The 20,296-nt window shown below is 45.5% G+C and overlaps 1 protein-coding gene across 1 annotated transcript; it reads left to right on the top strand.

Moving 5' to 3' along the window:
• The first annotated feature begins 4,284 nt into the window (after nt 1-4,284).
• Slc20a1 (solute carrier family 20 member 1) lies at nt 4,285-17,648 on the top strand. Its single transcript, XM_055614373.1, has 11 exons — nt 4,285-4,482; nt 4,893-5,503; nt 5,698-5,838; nt 6,027-6,112; nt 9,724-9,820; nt 12,053-12,172; nt 13,377-13,643; nt 13,748-14,306; nt 14,846-15,031; nt 15,712-15,796; nt 16,719-17,648. Exons 2-11 carry the CDS (start codon nt 5,158-5,160, stop codon nt 16,878-16,880), a joined length of 2,049 nt encoding a protein of 682 aa, XP_055470348.1. The 5' UTR covers nt 4,285-4,482; nt 4,893-5,157; the 3' UTR covers nt 16,881-17,648.
• Nucleotides 17,649-20,296: the final 2,648 nt, after the last annotated feature.

Genomic DNA, 20,296 nt, shown 5'->3' with positions numbered 1-20,296 from the left:
TGCATTTCCTTGGAAGTCAGTCTCTCGGAGCTCAGAATGTGCTCGTGTGGTGTGGTATTGTCTCCTTTTGCCTGGAATTCTGTAGGCTCGAGGGGCTTGTGGCACAGAGCCTAGCCATGCAGCGTGTCTTGTTCTGACCTCTGAGAGTGAAGTTAGGTGAGGGCTTAGTGGCAGAGACTGACTTATTAAAGATCCTGTGGGCAGGGTGCTGAGGTATGGCTTAGCAGTAGAGTTCTTACCTAGCATGTAAGTCCTGGGTTCTATGTCCAGTACTGCAAATAAGTAAATGTAGAAATAAATTGAAACCAAAGTACTATTAGGGGCTGGAAAGATGGCTGAGTGGTTAAGTGTTCATACTGCTTTTACAGAGGACCTGAATTTGATTCCTAGCACTTTTATTGGGCAACTTACAACTGCCTCTAACTTCAGTTCCAGCTCCCACATTCAAGTGTACATGCCCACCCACATATACATATTTAAAAATAAAAATAAGTATTAAAAAAAAAAAACCCTATGAACCATCAGAGTTCAGGCCTGGACATTCACATGCCATGTATCATACTGTTGCCTCTACCCCTCTGGCAGCAGCTGATTTGCTTGGTCTCTCTTCTACAGCAAGAAGTTTAAAAGAACCTGGCCCTGATGGTTAAAGAAAGGAAAGCGGTGTGGGGGTTCTGCCCTCAGCCAGTTGTCAAGTAAAGAAAAAGTGTTTAGATATGCTAGGTGCCCTTTAGAGTAGCCTTACACTGTCTGATCACTTACTCCTCCCAACATCCCTGTGAAGTAGGGACATCTTTTCTCTTTAAAAAAGAGGTAACCAGGTGAAGGATGTATTTGCACTATGTCATGAGACTAGTGGACTGCAGGGCAAGCAGTCTGGCTTCAGATTGTTTTTAACTACTTATTAATCTCTAGGCTCCCAAGAGCATGTTTGTACCAAGGCCTCCATTCTAACATAGATTACATGCCCTGGGCTCTCCACTACTTTCCCTAGTATTAAGAGAGTACTGGAACCAAGGTCATTTGTGTAGTGGCTGGGGTTCCTCACATGCAGCTCTACTTTCATTCTTGTGCTGTAATAAAACACTCTGACAGGAAACAATTTAGGGAAGCCAGGGTTTATTTTAGCTTACAACTCCAGGTTACAACCATCACTGTGGGGAAAAAGCGAAGGTGACAGGAACTTGAACTAGTCACGTTGCATCCATGTGAATGCGTGCACACTTGGTCTGGCTTTCTCCACTTTCTAACATTTACTTTTATTTGATGTGTACAACTGTTAGCCTGAACGTTATGTCTGTGCACCACGCACACACCTAGTACATGCAGAGGTAAAAAGAGTGTCAGACCCCCTGGAACTGGAGTTATAGACAATTGTGAACCTTTGTGTGGGTGCTGAGAACCAAACTGGGTCCTCTGAAAGAACGAATGCCCGTAACACCTGAGGCATCTCTCCAGCCCCTAATTTATCCTCGTACAGTCCAGGGATCCAAACTAGGTATGCTAATTTTATGTCAACCTCACACTGCATATAATGATCTGAGAGGAGGGAACCCCAATTGAGAAAACGTCTCTGTAAGATCAGGCTGTAGGCAACCTGCATAACCTTATTTATTTATTTAGGTTTTTCAAGACAGGCTTTCTCTGTGTAGCCTTGGCTGTCCTGGACTCACTTTGTAGACCAGGCTGGCCTCAAATGCACTGCAATCCACCTGCCTCTGCCTCCTTAGTGCTAGAAGTGTGCCACCATGCCCTGCAGAACATTTACTTAATTGATGGGGGAGGTCCCACCCCACTGTGGGTGGTGCCATCCCTGGGCTGGTGGTCCTTCGCTCTATAAGAAAGCAGGCTGAGCAAGCCACAGGAGCAAGCCAGGAAGCAGTATTCCTCCTTGTTTGCGTTCCTGTCCTGACTTCCTTCAGTGATGAAAAATGATGTGGAAGTGTACAACAAATGAAGCCTTTTCCTCCCCAACTTCCTTTTTGGTCATAGTGTTTCATCACAGCAACAGAAACCCTAACTATGATACCAGGGAACAGTGCTTTCCACTTCAGTTAAGACAGTCCTCTACAGACATGCCCACAGGCCAACCTGATCCAGACAACCCCTCAACAAAACTCTCTTCCCAGGAGATTCTAGGTTGCATCAAGTTGAATATTAAAACTAATAGCCAAGTGTAATGGCCTACGCCTTTAATCCTAGCACTTGGGAGGCAGAGGCAGGCAGATCTCTGTGAGTTCGAGGCCAGCCTGATCTACATAGTGAGTTCCAGGACAGCCAGAGCTACATAGTTGAGACCCTGCCTCAAAACAAACAAACAAACAAACAAAGAACAAAAAAACCCCACAACCAAACAAAAAACAAACCAAAGCAAACTACAAAACCCCAATCGTCACATGATCCCTCCTTTCCTATTTCAAGGCACTAGCTTCTCTCCAGAGACAGAAAAATCTGTGTTTGCCTGAAAACACATCTGTACCAACCAACATGAGGCTACGGATCAGAATACTGCACCCTTCTCTTTGAGCCACAACCATTCCTTCACACCTTGAGGTTCTGCCTCAGGAGTCCCGCGCTTGTACCTTGATGGACCTTATTCACCATGGCTACCTACCTTGGTTGTTTCAATCTAAGAGGCAAAAGCATGACCATGGACAGATGAAGCAAAGCAAAACAGGAGAAAGTCATGAGCAATTTCCTCACAAATAATTACTTTGAAAATGTTTTTTTTCTGGCAGAACACTAACAGCCCTTAACAAGCCACTCCTTTTATTCAATGTTTTATAACCTTGGAGTGCAGTAAGGGCAGAGTGGTCGCATTTGAAGATGCCAGATTTACACTCCTGGGCCAGTGTCCTGGAACATGAACTTTGTTTTCCAGCCATGACCTTGGGGTCAACAGACCTGTATAACCTATATCATTCTGATTCTACCAGATTATAGGGTACAGGACACTCCGATGAAGTTATAATTTATGACATCTTTGTTTCTGCTATTCAGTGCCCGACCTTTGGAGATGATAAAGCTGTAGGGAGGGTTTTAGGGCACTCTAAACCAGGTATTCCTGGCTGGAATACTTAACTCTCACTATTTAAATCTCATGATTTAAATCTCTCAAGGAGTGGTGACGGGTTAGTTCTGAGCTTAGGCAATAAAACGAAAAGCCAAATGCGCAGAACCAATCTAATATCAGAACTACATCTTAGAGCATGTAGGGGACCAGGAAGCAATCTTTATTTCAAAAGGATGGGAAAACTTTCAGGACATCCTCTCACTGTTTCCTACGTTCTAAAACAGGCGTATTTAAAAAAAAAAAAAAAGGAAGGAAAATGAACATTGCCTGAAGATCTATTGAGTTCCAGTCACATGCTTCTGTCTTAGCTAATATGATTCTCCTTACTCGGTAAGAACTTGGAACCAGAATACCTGAATTAGGACTGCCTGTCGCCACAAGCCCCGATGAGTAGACAGGAAATGCACCTTTGTTGTGCTTTGCACACAATCCTAACCCGTCCTCCGGTCTCCTCTCACACTGCTAGTATTTCAGGCTCCTGAGCACTCGGACTGAGAGACCTAGGGTTTGTTCAAGGTGACACACTGCAGCAAGCTATGAGTAAGAATCCGAACCCGAAGCAGCATCCTCCCCGCTGCGCCACAGCCGGGGCTCCGAAAACGCAGGTCCGTCGCGGGGAGACTAATGACCCGTGGCTCCCCTTCAGCGCGGTGCCACACACCGGGAGCGCGAGCCTGTCCTCGTGACGCCCGAATCTTTCCATTTTCACCCAAGTGCGTGACTGCGGGAGCGAGGTGGCCACGTGAGAGCCCTCCACCCCCTCCGGGCCGGGCACAGACCGGGTCCGGCCAAGGGGCAAGTCCCAGCACACGCGCTCTTCCGCGTCGCCACGGAGCTCACCCGGGCCCGCGCGGGGGAAACTCGCCACGACCTTGGCTGCGGGCCTCCGAGTCCCCGCGCGACGACCTGCGGGGCTGGACGAGGCTTCCCCACAGTCCCCGCCCGCGGCCACCCGGCGTGGCCAGCGCAGACAGGACGACCGGGGCGAGGCTGCGGGGAGGAGGCCGGCCAGGCCCACGTGGACCAGCTCCCCGCCGGAGGCGGGGCCTCTGGGGCGCTCGGGCCAATCAGCGTCGCGGCCCCGCTCACCCGGCCAGGCGCGCCCGGCCAGCCTGCGGCTGCGTCACGTCGGGGGCGGGGCTTCGGGCGGGCGCGAGGCCCGGCGGGTCACGTGGGGCGCGGGGCTGGCTATAAATAGTAGCCGGCGGCGTGCTCGCCTGATGATGGCCGCCGGCGTGCGCTGCGCGTCTTCTTCTCTCCGCTGCTGAGGCCACCGCGGCTGCTTTCCGAGCGGGTAGCGAGCTCCCTCCGGGCTGTTCCCGGTGCTGCCGTCCCGGACTGTGCGTCCGCGGCCCCAGCCCGCCTCTGCCCCGTTCTCCCGGTCTCTGCTCAACCCTCGGTTTCTTTCGGTGAGTGGCGGCGCGGCCCCCTTGCAATGCTTCTTTCTTCTCCGGAGCGGGCCCCGGGGTGAGGGGAGCCGGCGGCGGCTGCGGCCCCCGCTGCCTGGCTGCCCGCCGCGCCCTTCCGCGGGCCCTTTCGGCGGTCCTCGGCCGGCGCGCGCGCGCGGGAATGGCCTTTTCCGGTCTTCCACGGAGGGCGCGCGCGGGCGGGCGGGCGGGCGGACACTGAGCTGGACGCGTGGGGCGGGGCGGGACGGCGGCGGTGGGGGTTTGCACAGAGATCGCCATGTGCCCCACCTCGTACAGCCTTTTGGGGACCCAGGGCGGGAGTGGCGGGCGGAGGACACTGCGGTGTCCCAGGCTGCCTCCTTCCCGGGGATGCTCCGCTATTGTTATTTTCTCCCACTTCGTCCCTTCAGGATGAACTTGCGTCCCTTCTCTAATCCGCCATGGAATTCTGCTCCGTGCTTTTAGCCCTCCAGAGCCAAAGAAACCTCAGACAACAGACACCCAAACGCAGCGTATAGCAGTAACTCCCCCAGCTCGGTTTCTGTGCCGTAGTTTACAGTATTTAATTTTATATAATATATACTATTTATTGTAGCATTTTGATACCTCATTCCGTTTACACATCTTGAAAGCCGCACAGTAATTGTCCTTGTTAAAGATCCACTACACTCGAGAATGGCATCTACTATGGCACCAATCACTAGTACTCTAGCTGCTGTTACTGCGCCCGCGGCATCGATGGGTGATAATCTATGGATGCTCACCCTGGGCTTCATCATTGCATTTGTCTTGGCGTTCTCCGTGGGAGCCAATGATGTAGCAAATTCGTTTGGTACGGCAGTAGGCTCAGGTGTAGTGACTCTGAAGCAAGCCTGCATCCTAGCTAGCGTCTTCGAAACTGTGGGCTCCGCATTGCTGGGGGCCAAAGTGAGCGAAACCATCCGGAAGGGCTTGATTGATGTGGAGATGTACAACTCAACTCAAGACCTGCTCATGGCCGGCTCTGTCAGTGCTATGTTTGGTAAGTTCGTGCTATACCGCCTGTTCTCTGCAATATTAGAGCCAGTTTGTATCATGGGGTGGTTCCGTTTGTTGTTGTTGTTGTTGTTGTTGTTTGTCCCGAACCTTTTCCGCTTATTTTTATGAGAATTCACTGCTTACATAATGGAGTTTTGCCATTTACCTAACAAAATTATTTGGTTGATTCTGTTTCAGGTTCTGCTGTGTGGCAACTAGTGGCTTCGTTTTTGAAGCTCCCCATCTCTGGGACCCACTGTATTGTCGGCGCAACCATTGGTTTCTCCCTCGTGGCAAAGGGGCAGGAGGGTGTCAGGTGGTCTGAACTGATAAAAATTGGTATGTTTAATTCTGGATGGTTTAGGTTTTATTTTTGGCTTTTTTATAATACTGTGTAAGGGGAGTGAGGACATGGTATGGAGTAGAGGGGCAGCTTTAAGAGTGTATCGGAAATGTAATACCTAACATTTCAGGAGCATGGTTCCTTGGTGTCATTTCTTGACACTTTACTTTGTGTTCTGTTTCAGTGATGTCTTGGTTCGTCTCTCCGCTGCTTTCTGGTATTATGTCTGGAATTTTATTCTTCCTTGTTCGTGCATTCATCCTTCGTAAGGTAACCTTTCTCCTCTATGACCTTTCCTGAGTCACATTCAGTCTTGTTCAAACTCAGTGGTATTGTTTCAGATGTGACTGGTATGTAAGTATGTGGCTTTGGGAAGTTAAAAAGTTCTTTGTTATGTACTTCCTGTATGTTGTGGAGTTCTGTTAAAGAAGCAAGTTTTTAATGCCCCAGAGGGCATTCAGGAAGGAAAAACTGGGTAGTTCTATGGGCTGCCAAGAAATAAAGAGACTGGGAGTGAAAAATACGGACATTTGTTTAAGATGGTTTTGTCTAGCCATGTACAGGTTACTACTTTATCTAAACCGCCATGACATTCAGGATAGTTGGAATTGTAACTTTTGAGTTTAGCTACTCAGAAAATCCTTTCTAAATTGCCACTTAAGTGGGTGTCTCCCATGCTGATTGTCACCTACATATAAGCTAGATGAGGCCCCTACTTGTAGGTACTCTGCTTTCTCAGGTAAAAAGAGTGGCTAGAGGTAGGCTGTTGGGTGTGGGATTTTTTTTTTTTTTCTTTTTGCTTAAAATAAATCAGGTAGCCATTGAATTTCCTGACCATTTGAGAACCCCTTTTGAGAGACCTAGTGGCATTTCTGTTATCATGGAGTCTGATCCTGGCTCCACAAAAAAATGTAGACAACAGGGATTATGTTGGCACTGGACTGAATTACAGTAAGAATAAATGAATTTTTCTCAGGAGACGAGCTGTCCTATTTTCTAAGGTGAATGGCTCTAAACAGTCCTTTGTTAAGTTCTTTCAAAATTTCTGTAAACTGTAGAAATCTGAGTGAGGGGAGATAGGTACCTTATCTTAATGGAAGGAGTGTGTTTAGTCTCCCTACTTCTTGATCTAGTTCTCAGAGTCTCTGGGGAACAATTTATGTCTTTCTCAATAGAAATCCTTCCCCGGCTCCTTCCTGATTCACTGTACTCACTATTATGTGTTGAGCATTAGAAATGTCTCTAGCTTGGGACAGTGACTGAGGAAACAGTTCATTGGTGCCCAACTTCTGGATTGGGTATTCGAATTTCATCTAGCAAGCAGGTCTGGTTAGCATTCTCCCTGGCTCCCTAACTTTGGGCTATGCTAATTTGATTCTCAGCAGTACTCGGGAATCAGTTTTAAGTGTTTGAGTTAGAGCCATGTATCTATCGACAGACCAGAATAATTAGTAGGATGCTGTTTGGATTCCTGCTTTACATAAAGGTTTATGCTGGCCCCTTTGATTATTGGAAAATAGGTTGTTCTGACTGTGGAGAGCTTCCACTTACCTGATCTCCAGAAAACAGACTGGTGGTCATTCCTGGAGAGGGGACAGAGGTGGAAAAAGGGATCTCTCAGTGCCCAGAACCTCTCATCGAATATGTATGCCTAGTGTCTTTTCTCTCACTGTGTTACTGGGAGTTCAAGGTGGACATGTTAACGAATTATTCTTGTTTATGGTCTCATGTAGCCCAGGCTAGTCTTCAAGTTGTGATCCTCCTGCATTCACCTCTCACGTTCTTCGCTTACTGGTGCATTCCCCCACTCCCGGCTTCACAGAGTATTTCTTGTAAGAGTATGGGAGGGCCATGGTCAAGAATGATTACTATAGTGCTGACTTTGAGGATCTTCTCTCTATCTCACCTGCTTACTAATCCCTCACTAACAGATGAGGGACCCTTTCCTGTCCCTGTAAAACTGAGGTATAGTCACATGATTACTAAGGCTGTAACTGCTTTGTCTCACTCCTTCCTATATTGAGCCCAAAATAGTTCCTAGAACTCTGTTGACCTGACTGAGACCTCGTGCATATTTATCACTGTGTGTAAAAGGCAGGGTTCACATGATGAGAAAACTATCTTATAAAAAAAATCACTAGCCTAGTTATAAAGAACTGGGAGGAGGCAGGGAGGGAGAGACCTTAATTTATCATTTCCCTTGACTCTTACAAAGTTATGAAGTTTTTGTTTTTAAACTACTGAGCCTGTATTTTATAGTGTATTAAGACAAGTCATTCCCTACCCTGTGCCAAGCTATATACTTTTTTAAAAAATTATTGTTATTTTGTCACTAAGTCTCTGTAGCCTAGGTTGACCTTGAACAGGTCTTCTGCTTCAGCAAGTGCAGTGCTGGTATTCTAGGTATATAACACAAGGTTCACAGTGGCCCCAGCCATGCTACTGCTTACTTTAGGAAATATTTAATTTGGCCCTAAGGGGGGGAAAATTTGTAGAGGCTACTTTTTACATGATGAGTCCGTTACTAAATAGCCTTTGAAAATTTGATAAGAGTCCTTACCTAATGCCTACAGAATACTCTTGAAAGCCTGGACTAGCTTGTCTACCTCAGGCTCTCTTGTCTGCCTTTAGGTGTGGCCTGTAACTATTTAGTTATTCAGGGTGAGTCATGGGTTCTGTAGGTTTCTGCTCTGGCATCACACTGTTACTCTCCTCCTAAACAATGGGTAAAGCTTAAAATTAACTGTTTTTCAGTGAGGGTCTGTATGGATTTGAAAAGATATCCTTTATGAGGAACTTTGTGCTTTTTCTTTAACTTCACTGATTTTTTTAAGCCACCCCTCCCCCACCCCTCTTGATGATTGTCAGAAACTTATAATCACACTTACCTCTTTCTTACCTCTGTCTCACCCTTAAGATTTTCAACTGGAATTGTGACAAGTGTAGCATTAAACTTTTGTGTTGAAGGTTTGCTATATTCTCGTTCTTTTTAAGTGTTTGGCTTGGAAGTTTTTCTAAGGAATTATCTATAGTACATACTTATAACAGGAACTGTTTTCATTTTCAGTCACAATGGCCTTTGGTGATTCTGAAACCTCTCACAGCTTTGCCTTGGGGTCTTACTTGCTCATACCTCTGCCCACTCCACGCCTCCCCTCAGTGGACAAGTGGCTTGCACTTTCCACACTCTTGAGACATTCATATGTCAGCCCTACTGATCTCACTCCATACTTCAATTAAAATATCCCTCTCCCATCAACATCCTCTTGCCTGTTTTTCCCTCTTTAATACATTTGTCCGCCCAATGTTATTACGTAGTAGAGTATGACACTCAGTTCTATGAAAATGGAAGTCTTCTAGTCTAGTTCCTTTCAGGGCTGTGAACAATTCTTGACAGTCGCTTGACAGAGTGGATGACTAGGTTCACAGTTGACTTGACTTTGCACTTCAGTAAAGTCTTATGCCACGTTGATCAGATAAATAATTATGATGGTTGTGTAAAATCCTCTTTTTTAAGTTAAGGAGGCAGAACGTCGGGAAATCAGGATTTTAACCTGGTCTGTCTGTTTATCTTTTCAGTGCAGTACAACCTGGACCTGAGTTCAGACTTAGAGATGGACTTTGGATAACCCAGGGGAACTGATTATTTGGGATATCAGCTACCTCCTTGTTATTAATAGGGAGGAAAAGTCACCTATGGAAAGAAGGTAGCATTAGCTTTCTTAGGGAGCAAACGTAGGACAAAGCCCAATTGGCTTTGAAGAAATTATGATGGGAGGCTGTTGTTAGCACCATACTTCCCTAGCTTGTCTTGTTACAGGGTGCTCTCGAAATAGATCCACATTTACAACTTTTAAGATACTGATTTTAATGTTTTACAGGCAGATCCAGTTCCTAATGGCTTACGTGCTTTACCAGTTTTTTATGCCTGCACAATTGGGATAAACCTCTTTTCCATTATGTATACTGGAGCTCCGTGTAAGTACAAATCAAGATACTTAAATGTGAATTTAAGGTTATTTATAAAACTTTCATTAAATGCCCAATTTACCCCTTTTTGCTTTACAGGGCTGAAATCTCCTAGAAGGTGGCTGTCCTGCGCCCATTTCAGAAGGCTGCAGGCTAGTGTATGCTGAGTTAACCTAGATAGGTTTTCAACCAAAGAGACCTGCTCAGATTCTAAATCACTACAGACCTTTCCTCTTTAGTCTTCACAGGATCCACTGATAATATGACCTTCTCCTTCCTTTCTCGTACCTATGCTAAGAACGCTGGAAATGATACTGGTCTCAGCTACTTAAGAGTCATTAGTTAAGCCTGCTCTTCAGGAATCGTCACTTAGGACTAGTTGTTGGCTGTCACTTTTCTCTCCTAATTGGAGCAATTTCGGTTTAAGTCCTCAGTTTGCGCCCCTGAATTTACTTGAATGAGCAGAGTTGGGATGTGTGTAATGTGTGCTCTAATTACACTTGTAAGAAGAATTTCCGCAACTAACAGGAGACCTTTGAGAGGAATGCAAAGGTTCTGGTGTTGATTGGTTTCATATCAGGACTGAGGGAAGGCAAGAATTCAGTATGGCAACTGAGAGATTGACAGCTTGGATGCTGTGAGGCAGAACAGTACAGTTCTGGCATCTAGGCTCATTTGGCTTGCTGGTTCTTCACTGCACAGGACCTTAGACACTTACACTTATTCTGCTGACTAATCCATGGGAAGAAGAAAGATTGTGTGCTGCCCAGGGCACCTCATGTCTGTGTGTGTAAATAGAAAGGACTAAAGCAGCAAAATTATTTATCCTTACGTAATATGTGCTCTCAGCTTCAATTCTTAAAGGATTTTAATGCTTGCTGCCTTTAAGTTGGTTCCACCTGTAGCTCATGGATTGTGACCTGTTTATTATTGCCACTGAAGTAAAGTAGTCACTGAGCAAAAGAAAACAGTATTTCTCACATTGTCATTCTTGAAATGTCAGTAAAGAAGCAGACTTTATGACAGGACTGGCCATGATGCAGGGACTTTACTACTTTTGTTCTGTCTTTACAGATCATTTCTGTAAAAAACAAACAAACAAAAAACCCAGTCCTTTCATTTTCCCTTTGACTTGGAATGTGGACAAATTTAAATTGCAGTAGAGACTGACTAAACCTCATGTATTTTACTTTGTGTGATATAACTCCCCAGTCACAGTTGAAAGCAGAACTTAAGATGAAAAGTAGTCACCACAGAACTTCAGGTCTGAAGGATCTCAGTTTATGTCTGATTCTTAAAGTCTAGTTCTTAGTATTTTTTTGGTCTCTTTTACAGTGCTGGGGATTAAATCTAGAGCTTTCTGTAAGGCTGAGGCACAACCCAGCGTAAACAGTTTTGATGGAACAGTAATGTTTCCATTTTATAAGTGACTTAATATGCAGTTAGCAGAATCAAGTGAAACAAGTGCAGGTGACTAAGCTGCTGTGGGAGGGGACCTTCAGACAGTGGTGCCGTGGATGTCCATAGTGAGAAATGGCCAGCAGCCCCAGTTGCCTGTGTACCAGTGGCAAGCTGATGCTGACCAACAATGCTGACCCTGAGATCTCTGACCCAAGGGAAAAGTATTGGAGAACAAGTTTCTCTATTCCTTGTTAGTGAACTACTACCAAACTTGTACTTTTTGAAAGACAATTGTTGAAAGTAACTGTCTTCCCATAGTTGATAGCCCTGTTTTCTGTTAGCTCGATGATGCTTTTGCAGAGACTCAATTTCCCCAAAGGCTGCCTGGCACAGTGGATGTAGTAACTTGGAACAAGTGTGTCAGCATGGTACTGACTTGAGACACCTTCCTTTTTCGACATTAAAATTAAGCGTGTGTAAATGTAATATGTGGCAGTTAGAATGAGAAGCTGTGTGGAGAAAGGGATGCTTTTGTTGGTTTTATAGCTACAGGTCCTCAGTGTAGTAACTCTTCATATCTACAGAGCCAAGAACGTGAAGAAGCTTTGTACAGGAGTCCAGCTAGTGTTTCAGTGGGCCTGGTTGCTGTGGGTGTGCGGTGGTCGTTGGGCTTTTCTCCGTGTTCTATTTAGCCACTAGCCTAATGAAACTGGAGTGGCAGCAGCTGTCAAGGGTGACGGGCAGGCTTGGGGAAGCCCTCCTTCCCCTCAGGAGGGTTTACACGTTGTTGCAGGGGGCTGTTGCCCTGGGGTTTTCAAGATGCACCATTTTATCTCGTAGTGCTGGGCTTTGACAAACTTCCTCTGTGGGGTACCATCCTCATCTCGGTGGGATGTGCAGTTTTCTGTGCCCTTATCGTCTGGTTCTTTGTATGTCCCAGGATGAAGAGAAAAATTGAACGTAAGTAATACAGTTTAGTGGTGCTCTCCCGCTCCCTCCTCCACCCTTTTCTTCCCCTCCTCTCCCTCCCTCCTTCATCTATAAGAGTACACTATTTGGACAGAGTGACAACATAGGGATTTTTAATGGCCTAAGAGTGGCCCGAGACCTAGCCATGTGTGACTAAGGATGGGTACACAGTCATTTTGATAGAGGAAGAATTGCCTCAGCTGCCTTTGTATACTCAGCTTAGATGTTTGTGTGACAGTGCGTGCATAACGCAGGCACAGGCACACACGTGCACATTGTCCTTGTGCTAGAGCTGTAACACATGTGGAAATAAACAGTGCTAGATATAAGGAATCTCTCAGGTCATTGAAGACCTAATGAATTAAATACCGAGCAAGTTTTGATTGGTAGCAGTCTTTGTATCTCTCTTAGTGGTTAAGATAACCCAGCAGAATCCTGTTCTGTCCTGTCAGTGTGTGGAATGTTAGCTTGTGGACGCACAGCAGTGCAGGCATGCATAGACTGCAGTGGCGTTAGAAGAGTGCTGCGTCATTGCAGCTGAACTGAGGGGCCACCCAGAGCTCTGTGCTAGTCAGCTGTGCCGCATGCACAGAGGGAATGAGGCTTTCAGGACTCTGACCTCATTTTTGTCTCTGTCTGGGAGGAGAGACAAATTTTACTTTAATGCTATACTAGTGTGAGGTGTCTGAGCTAGTAGGTGACTGTGATAAGCATTGGCCTGAGGGGCAGAGATACTGCCTGCCTACCGGATGTGAAAGTGTTTAGCATGGCTATTACAGCTCAGTTGTCTGTACTCTTGGTTTAAGAGTTGGGAGATCCCTTATGGAAGTCTAGGTCTTTAGTCAGCTGCCACCCCCAGCCTTGAGCTTTTTATGACCAGGAGCTAAGGGGGGAGGGAGTTATGTGTAAGGTATAAACATAAAAATCAAGAAATGGACCAGAACCCTAAAATATTTGCTATCTGACTATTCACAGCAGTTTGTCATCCCCCATTTTTCCCCCAGTAGAAGGTATGTCACATGGCTGGCTTGTTCCCAAGGGAAAGATGAATTTCTGTAATGAAGAGAGCAGTGATGTTAGCTTGAATTTTTACTAGAATTTACACCTATTATTTTGAGATGGGTTTTAGGGGTGGATAGAAAGGGGTGTGGAACAAAGTAATAAAATCAAACCAAAAATCCCCTTTATTTTCTAGGAGAAATAAAGTCTAGTCCCTCTGAAAGTCCCTTAATGGAAAAGAAGAGCAATTTAAAAGAAGACCATGAAGAAACAAAGATGTCTCTTGGGGATGTTGAGAATGGGAATCACTTGTCTGAGGTGGCGTGTGCCACTGGGCCACTTCGGGCTGTGGTGGAGGAGAGAACAGTGTCATTCAAACTTGGGGACCTGGAGGAAGCTCCAGAGCGAGAACGGCTTCCCATGGACCTGAAGGAGGAGACCAGCATAGACAGCACAATCAATGGTAAGTTGACCTTTTGGGGTTCCCTGATGTCCAGTGGGGTGGAAAGGCTGCTGTTCTGGACAGCCGTGCTTATCATTGAATGTTCCCTTTTGGTTTTTGGCTAGGTACAGTGCAGTTGCCTAATGGGAACCTTGTTCAGTTCAGTCAAACTGTCAGCAACCAGATCAACTCCAATGGCCACTATCAGTATCACACCGTACACAAAGATTCTGGCTTGTATAAAGAGCTGCTCCATAAGTTACATCTGGCCAAGGTGGGAGACTGCATGGGAGACTCTGGGGACAAGCCCTTGAGGCGCAACAACAGCTACACGTCATACACCATGGCAATATGTGGCATGCCTCTGGATTCCTTCCGTGCCAGAGAAGGTGAACAGAAGGGAGACGAAATGGAGACACTGACGTGGCCCAATGCGGATAGCAAGAAGCGGATTCGGATGGACAGTTACACAAGTTACTGCAATGCTGTATCTGACCTTCACTCTGAATCTGAAATGGACATGAATGTTAAGGCTGAGATGGGTCTGGGTGACAGAAAAGGAAGCAGCGGCTCTCTTGAAGAGTGGTATGACCAGGATAAGCCTGAGGTCTCCCTCCTCTTCCAGTTTCTGCAGATTCTTACAGCCTGCTTTGGGTCATTTGCCCATGGTGGCAATGATGTCAGGTCAGTCCACATGACTCTTACTGTTACTGACTCTATTTTTGAGCAGACTTATCCTCCTGTGTGTAATGCTCTACCTCCTGGGGGACACTGGGTAATCTAGACAGGATGAGGTCATAGTTAATAAAGCAAAAGGAAGTTCGTTTAGGTTATGAGAACGTCTTCTCCTTTATTTCTAGACAAGATAAGTTAAACACATGTCTCCTGGTGGGAACTGAGTCTTTGGTAAATTGTGACATCAATGATGTCACATCATGTCACATCATGTGACATTGCACTGAGAATGGACTTAGGGGTTATTAGCCTTGTTTCTCTGGCCTGTAAACGTCACTGGGGCCTGAGCCTTGCTGTATGTGGGAGGAGAAAAGCTACCAATTCCATGTACCCTTCTGTCACAGCAGCCAAGTTTGCCTTCTGTAGGGTGGTTTGCTAAGTGAGCTGGAAAGCTGGGTATAGACAGTTACGTCAGTTGCTTAACAGACTGAGTCTTGACAAGAAGTGGTTGTGCCTAAAAAGTGACCACTGCCCCTTTCTTTTTCCAGCAATGCCATCGGTCCTCTGGTTGCTTTGTTTCTCATTTATGAAACAGGAGATGTCTCTTCAAAGGTGGCGACACCCATATGGCTTCTGCTTTATGGTGGTGTTGGCATCTGCATGGGGCTGTGGGTTTGGGGAAGAAGAGTTATCCAGACCATGGGGAAGGACCTGACGCCAATCACACCCTCCAGGTGAGTAGGTGGATCACGTCTCACGGTAGAGCTCAAGGTTCTCAGGAGACGCAGTGCTGTGGAGGGTAGCACCCGTGGGGCTTGAGCTAAAGAGGGTGTTACAGTGGCTGCTGTTATTCTCACAGTTGATCTGATCATTTTCTACTGTACTTTCTGACTTGTAAACATTTTTTTGTCATTCTGCTTAGCTTTAGTGATCATGTAATTTGAGTTTTCTGTGAAAGATCTGTTGAGGTAAATAGTTATACATACATGGATTCGGGAGCCAAAAACCTTTACTTTATTCAGAATAAAAGTCTCAGCTGTTTTTTTTTTTGTTTTTTTTTTTTGCTGTTGTTGTTGTTGTTTTGTTTTTGCTTTTTGAGTTAGGGTCTCTCCTGGCTGGCCTGAAATTCACTATGTAGAGCAAACTAGCCTTGAACTTGGAAGTTCCTCTTCCTCTGACTTCCAAGTGCTAGAATTAAAGATGTGTGCCACCATGCCTGGCATATCCCAGAAGTACTTAATCCTCAGATGTTAGGGCCTTGGCTCAATTTAAGTAGGTTTGGGGGTTAGAAGAGATGAGAATGTCAGGTATTGTCACTGAGTAGAATGGAGTAAGATTAGATTCAGCGACTTGAGCTAGTGTTGGCTTTTCAGAGAACCCTGAGTTGTTGACCAGCATCTTTGTGTGTCAACAGCGGTTTCAGTATTGAGCTGGCATCTGCCCTCACTGTGGTCATCGCATCCAACATTGGCCTTCCCATCAGCACAACACATTGTAAAGTAAGTGGAATGGGAATGTAACGGGGCCCTCAAATCATCCTAGTAACGTGTGGCTTTACTTCTCTTATTTGATTTAGAAATTGTGTGCAGTTGACAGGCGTAGATAATGACCACATGGATAAAAGCCGTCATTCTACAATTTATTTGCAGTCATTTATGTTCTCTTTGGTGGAGATAGCTGTGGTTTCTAGCCATGGACCTTTAGTCATTCTGTCACTACAGTCGGTTTACATGTTGAGCTTCGTTTACATGTCATTTTCCATGGGGAAGGCATTCAGTGGCTTGGCTGTTGGGCTGGGTCTAAGTGGACTCCTTCTGCTCGTGGTAGTAAATACACTGATTTTAACAAGCTTGTGAGGCATATTATGAAAGTATCTATCCAGGGCCTCTAGGGCCTGTAGTGCTAAGAAACTGAACTTTCAAAAGTTGCTTGATGATGGTGATGTAATTATTGGATAAAGAGGAACCTGAGTTCCTTTGAAGAGCTAAAGCTGGTCCAGGCTGGGGCCTGTCAAGTCACTCTCTGGGTGTTGTTGGGTCACATACCAGCTACTCTCTATAGAGTAATTGTTAGGAAACCAGAAATTTAACTTATCAAAAGCAGGAGGGAAGAGTCTTGTCATGTTTTAGCACATTTAGCATAAATTTAATGCTTGAATATTTATATTGCCTTCATCTTCCCATAGGTAATTTTAACTTGTTAGAAGTTAGCTTCTGGCTGTGTCACATGCCTGTAATTTCACCTCTTGGGATGCTGAAGTAGGAGGATCACAAGTTTAATCCTGTCTGGATAACAGAGACCGACCGTGTCTCTCTCTCCAGACAGAAACTGCATCCATCCATGGAGTTGGGTTCATCACTTGTCTGAGCTCCCTGTCTCAGGTTGCTTCTTGCTGAGTAATGTCTGGTCTGTTTCTCCTAGGTGGGCTCTGTTGTATCTGTTGGCTGGCTCCGATCCAAGAAGGCTGTTGACTGGCGACTATTTCGCAACATTTTTATGGCCTGGTTTGTCACAGTCCCCATTTCTGGGGTTATCAGTGCTGCTATCATGGCAGTATTCAAATTCATCATCCTGAAAGTATGAAGCTTCGATCAAAATTTATGTCAGAGTCTGGGACCAACGTACACATTCCTGTTCCTGACAGAATGCTCACAGTGTTGCCGAAGACAGACAAGGGTTTTAAAGTTTGGGAGCCGTGGGAAGGAAGTGTAATTTACACTATAATTGCTTTTGTGCTAAATATGAATTGTCTCAAAATTACCTATGTAAAATAGCCAGGTTTCCATTGATTGATTCTAAGGTCCCTTTTCTTCTGGGCTATGAATTCCTGTACATATTTCTCTACTTTTGTATCAGGCATCAATTCCATTATGTTTTAATGTTGTCTGTAAGATAACTTATGTGGGTTCTTTTTAAACAGCCAGGCAGAGCCATTTGATGGTACATACTCTGCTTTGTTGGCCACACCAGCTTCTTCCCCAACACGCACAGGGATTAACAAACGTGTAACTGCAGCTTCCCTCGTAGTCTCGTAGATATAGTCACGGCACTCTGCTCCCTGTCAGTCGTGGCAGGCTCTGTTGACATGTGGGAACCTTAGAGGGCCAAGAGTCTTTGGCACAGTGAAAATGAAAGCTCGTAGTAACTTCTTCGCAAACAGTTCATGGACATGTTGCTAAGAAGTAGGAAGACAAAGTCTCCTGGCAGTTGTGGTTATTCCTTTGAGATTTCTGGCCGTGTGGGATGGGTGAATGAAGTGGAATGTGAACTTTGGGCAAATTCAATGGGACAGCCTTCCATGTTCATCTGTCTACCTCTTAACTGAATAAAAAGCCTACAGTTTTTAGAAAATTTGTTCTTGTGGTTTTTGTTTTTGTTGAGTCCTCAAGAGACCTGATCATATTCAGTTTTATGATATTCTTAGGATATATGTACCTTTCCGAATGAAGGTGCTATCCAAGTTCAAGCTCCCCACTACTTGTTTTCTGTGATACCCTAAATGATGTTGCATCACAGAACAATTCGGCTGATGGCTTCTATCCTGAGAATTACTGGACAATGCTGATATTTTTTTGTCTTAGAGTATTGTAATAAAGCTCATGAGAAGGCTAAGCCCAAGAAGGTAGTCCGCTGGAGAATTCTCAGTAAATGTTCCCACTTACCATCAGGCACTGAACTGTTGATACAGTCCATGTGAACATTGTGGCAAGTCTTACTAGTTCAGAGCACTTTATTGATGAGTATTGGCAGAGTAGATGTAAGCTGGAGGCTCAGTATGGCTGTCAGTGCAATGGGAGAAGATAGACCTGAGGGGTTAGTCTGGAATTCAGGGCTGGGAGGAGATACTGAGAACTGGTCCTGGCCTTCACACTTGATCTATGGCATGAAAGCCCAACTCCTTCCACAGTGTTGTGATGACACAGCACAGTGCCCCTAGACATGGGAGGTGACAAATTTATGTTGCCTTGTCTATTAATAGCTACCTTACTATCAAGGGCATGTGTTAGTAAGAACCCTGGCCTACTTTTCTTGGTTATAGATGTTGATCTTTAAAAGTTAAGGTTACAGGTAGAGTCAGAAGTAAAGTTTTTGGTAAAAGACAGATCTATTGCTGCCATTTGACTTTGCTGGGTAAGGTATGTCCAGGTTGGTTGGTTGGTTTGATATTTACTGCTGCGTAAATAAATGTATTACTAGTTAACCCTCCCCCTTTATTTTCTTGGCCAGTTGTATTAGGTACCTGGCTGTCAGCCCCAGCAGTTCTCAACTGGGGTGATTATTCTCCCTGTCTTCACATGTGGAAATACTAGGAGACATTTTGACCAGAGATGTGGACGTGAGCATTGTGCAGCACCACTGAGGATGAAACCTGAAGTAGGATGATTCTAATTGGGCTGTTTACTTGGGGATCCCATAGGAAAACTCAGCGGATCAAAGTCCCTCTGCTTAGAATTCTGGGCTCAGTGAGGAGAGTGGTCAGCACGTAGTCTAGCCTCTTTGAGCACAGGCAGCCTTTGCTTTGTTTGGCTGACTGGATTTCAGTTGCCGTGGTTTAGGTAAATACTGGTTAACAACTTGGCTCACATGTCAGTCACTGATGTGTGAGTCATTGCGTAAAAGTGCAAACTTCAATGCTAGCTCTTGAGTCTGAAAATCACATTTAGAAAATACCAACTACTCATGATCGGTGGTCCAGCTCAGCTTCCAGAGTTTGCAGGTGATTGCACTTTGTGTGTGTTACTTTACTAGCGATGACAAAGCTTTTGGAGGCATGGCCTCCTTCCTGAAGTAGAAACACTAGGCCGGGTCCCACTGCTGTTGGGCTGTGCTCCAGGCTTTCCTGAGGCTTGAATGGAAATTGCTTTTAGCATTAGACACAACTCAGCAGTCCAGGCAATGGACGGCATGACTGCAGTTCTTAAAGCTTCTCGTAGAGTGGCCTCTTACATGCTCTTAGCTATCACATCTAGAGATCCAGCAAATTGTTTACCTGAAGTTGGGAGTAAGTTGAAGGCACCATGACAGAAGTGGATAAGAACTGTAACCCTGAGTAACTGCAAGAGTCAGATCACACATGGCTGCACAGGAGGCAAGTGCTGCTGGGGTTTGTGGAGGGGTTGTTCTTGTCTGGTTGGCCTTTTGTATTTTTTATTTTGAGCCCAAGGCTTTGCTAGGAAGTGCTGACTGGCCTTAGGGTTTGTGGCTCCCCCTGCCGCTGCCTTCCCGGTGCTGGGATTACAGGCAGGCACCGCTACTCACATCCGGGGCCACCATCTGAGAGATCGTATATGGCCAGCCAGAGAGACTTATCAAGAGCAGAGGATGAGATTTTGATGACAGGAATGCAGATGTCCCAGATGGAGTGACACTGACCAGACTTGGTAGTAAGGGATCTCACAGACACAACACGGTAAAGCTGATCCAAACACGTGCCAAAATTCCAGTATTTTACATTCCAGTAAACATTAACATGTTGTGTTAAATAGTGTTAAACACGTTGTGCTCTGTTGGTTTTCTTCCAGTTATACAGGGTTTCTTTCTCTCCTTGCTTCCTCCAGGATTTGTGGCCCAGGCCGGCCTCAAACTAGCTATGTAGCTGAGGATGACCTTGTACTTCTGATCCTCCTGCCTCCACCTACTGGGAACACAGGCATGCAGCACACCTGGTTTTATGCGGTGCTGGGAAATTGAACTCAGAGCTTCCTGCATGCTAGGCAGGTCCTCTGCCAATAGAGCTACATCCTAGCCCTAGGTTTTCAATTTTTGAGCCTTCTAATGGCCAACTTATCGCTAACCGTTCAGGATGGAAGTCTGTGTCTGTCTACTGGAACATTTGCAAAGCAATGATGCAGCTCCTTCCACTGTGCCTCAGGATAGTCCTTATGGCCATTTTTACGGTGTTGCGGGGAGCTCAAACACAAGGTTTTCAATATACTTAACTCTTCTAGGAATTCTTGAGTGGTTCATAGGTTAGTAACACTTTACTTTTTCAAGTGAAA

The sequence above is a fragment of the Psammomys obesus genome, unplaced genomic scaffold (genome assembly GCF_907164565.1).
Source record: "Psammomys obesus unplaced genomic scaffold, mPsaObe1.curated_primary_1811, whole genome shotgun sequence".
In the NCBI taxonomy this organism is placed as follows: Eukaryota; Metazoa; Chordata; class Mammalia; order Rodentia; family Muridae; genus Psammomys; species Psammomys obesus.
This window is presented reverse-complemented; position numbering and strand designations above follow the sequence as displayed.

Coding starts and splice junctions, on each gene's coding strand:
- Slc20a1 (XM_055614373.1), top strand. CDS start 5,158: ATGGCATCTACTATGGCACCAATCACTAGTACTCTAGCTGCTGTTACT. Junction 5,839..6,026: donor GTCTGAACTGATAAAAATTG/GTATGTTTAATT, acceptor GTTCTGTTTCAG/TGATGTCTTGGTTCGTCTCT. Junction 13,644..13,747: donor CATAGACAGCACAATCAATG/GTAAGTTGACCT, acceptor GTTTTTGGCTAG/GTACAGTGCAGTTGCCTAAT.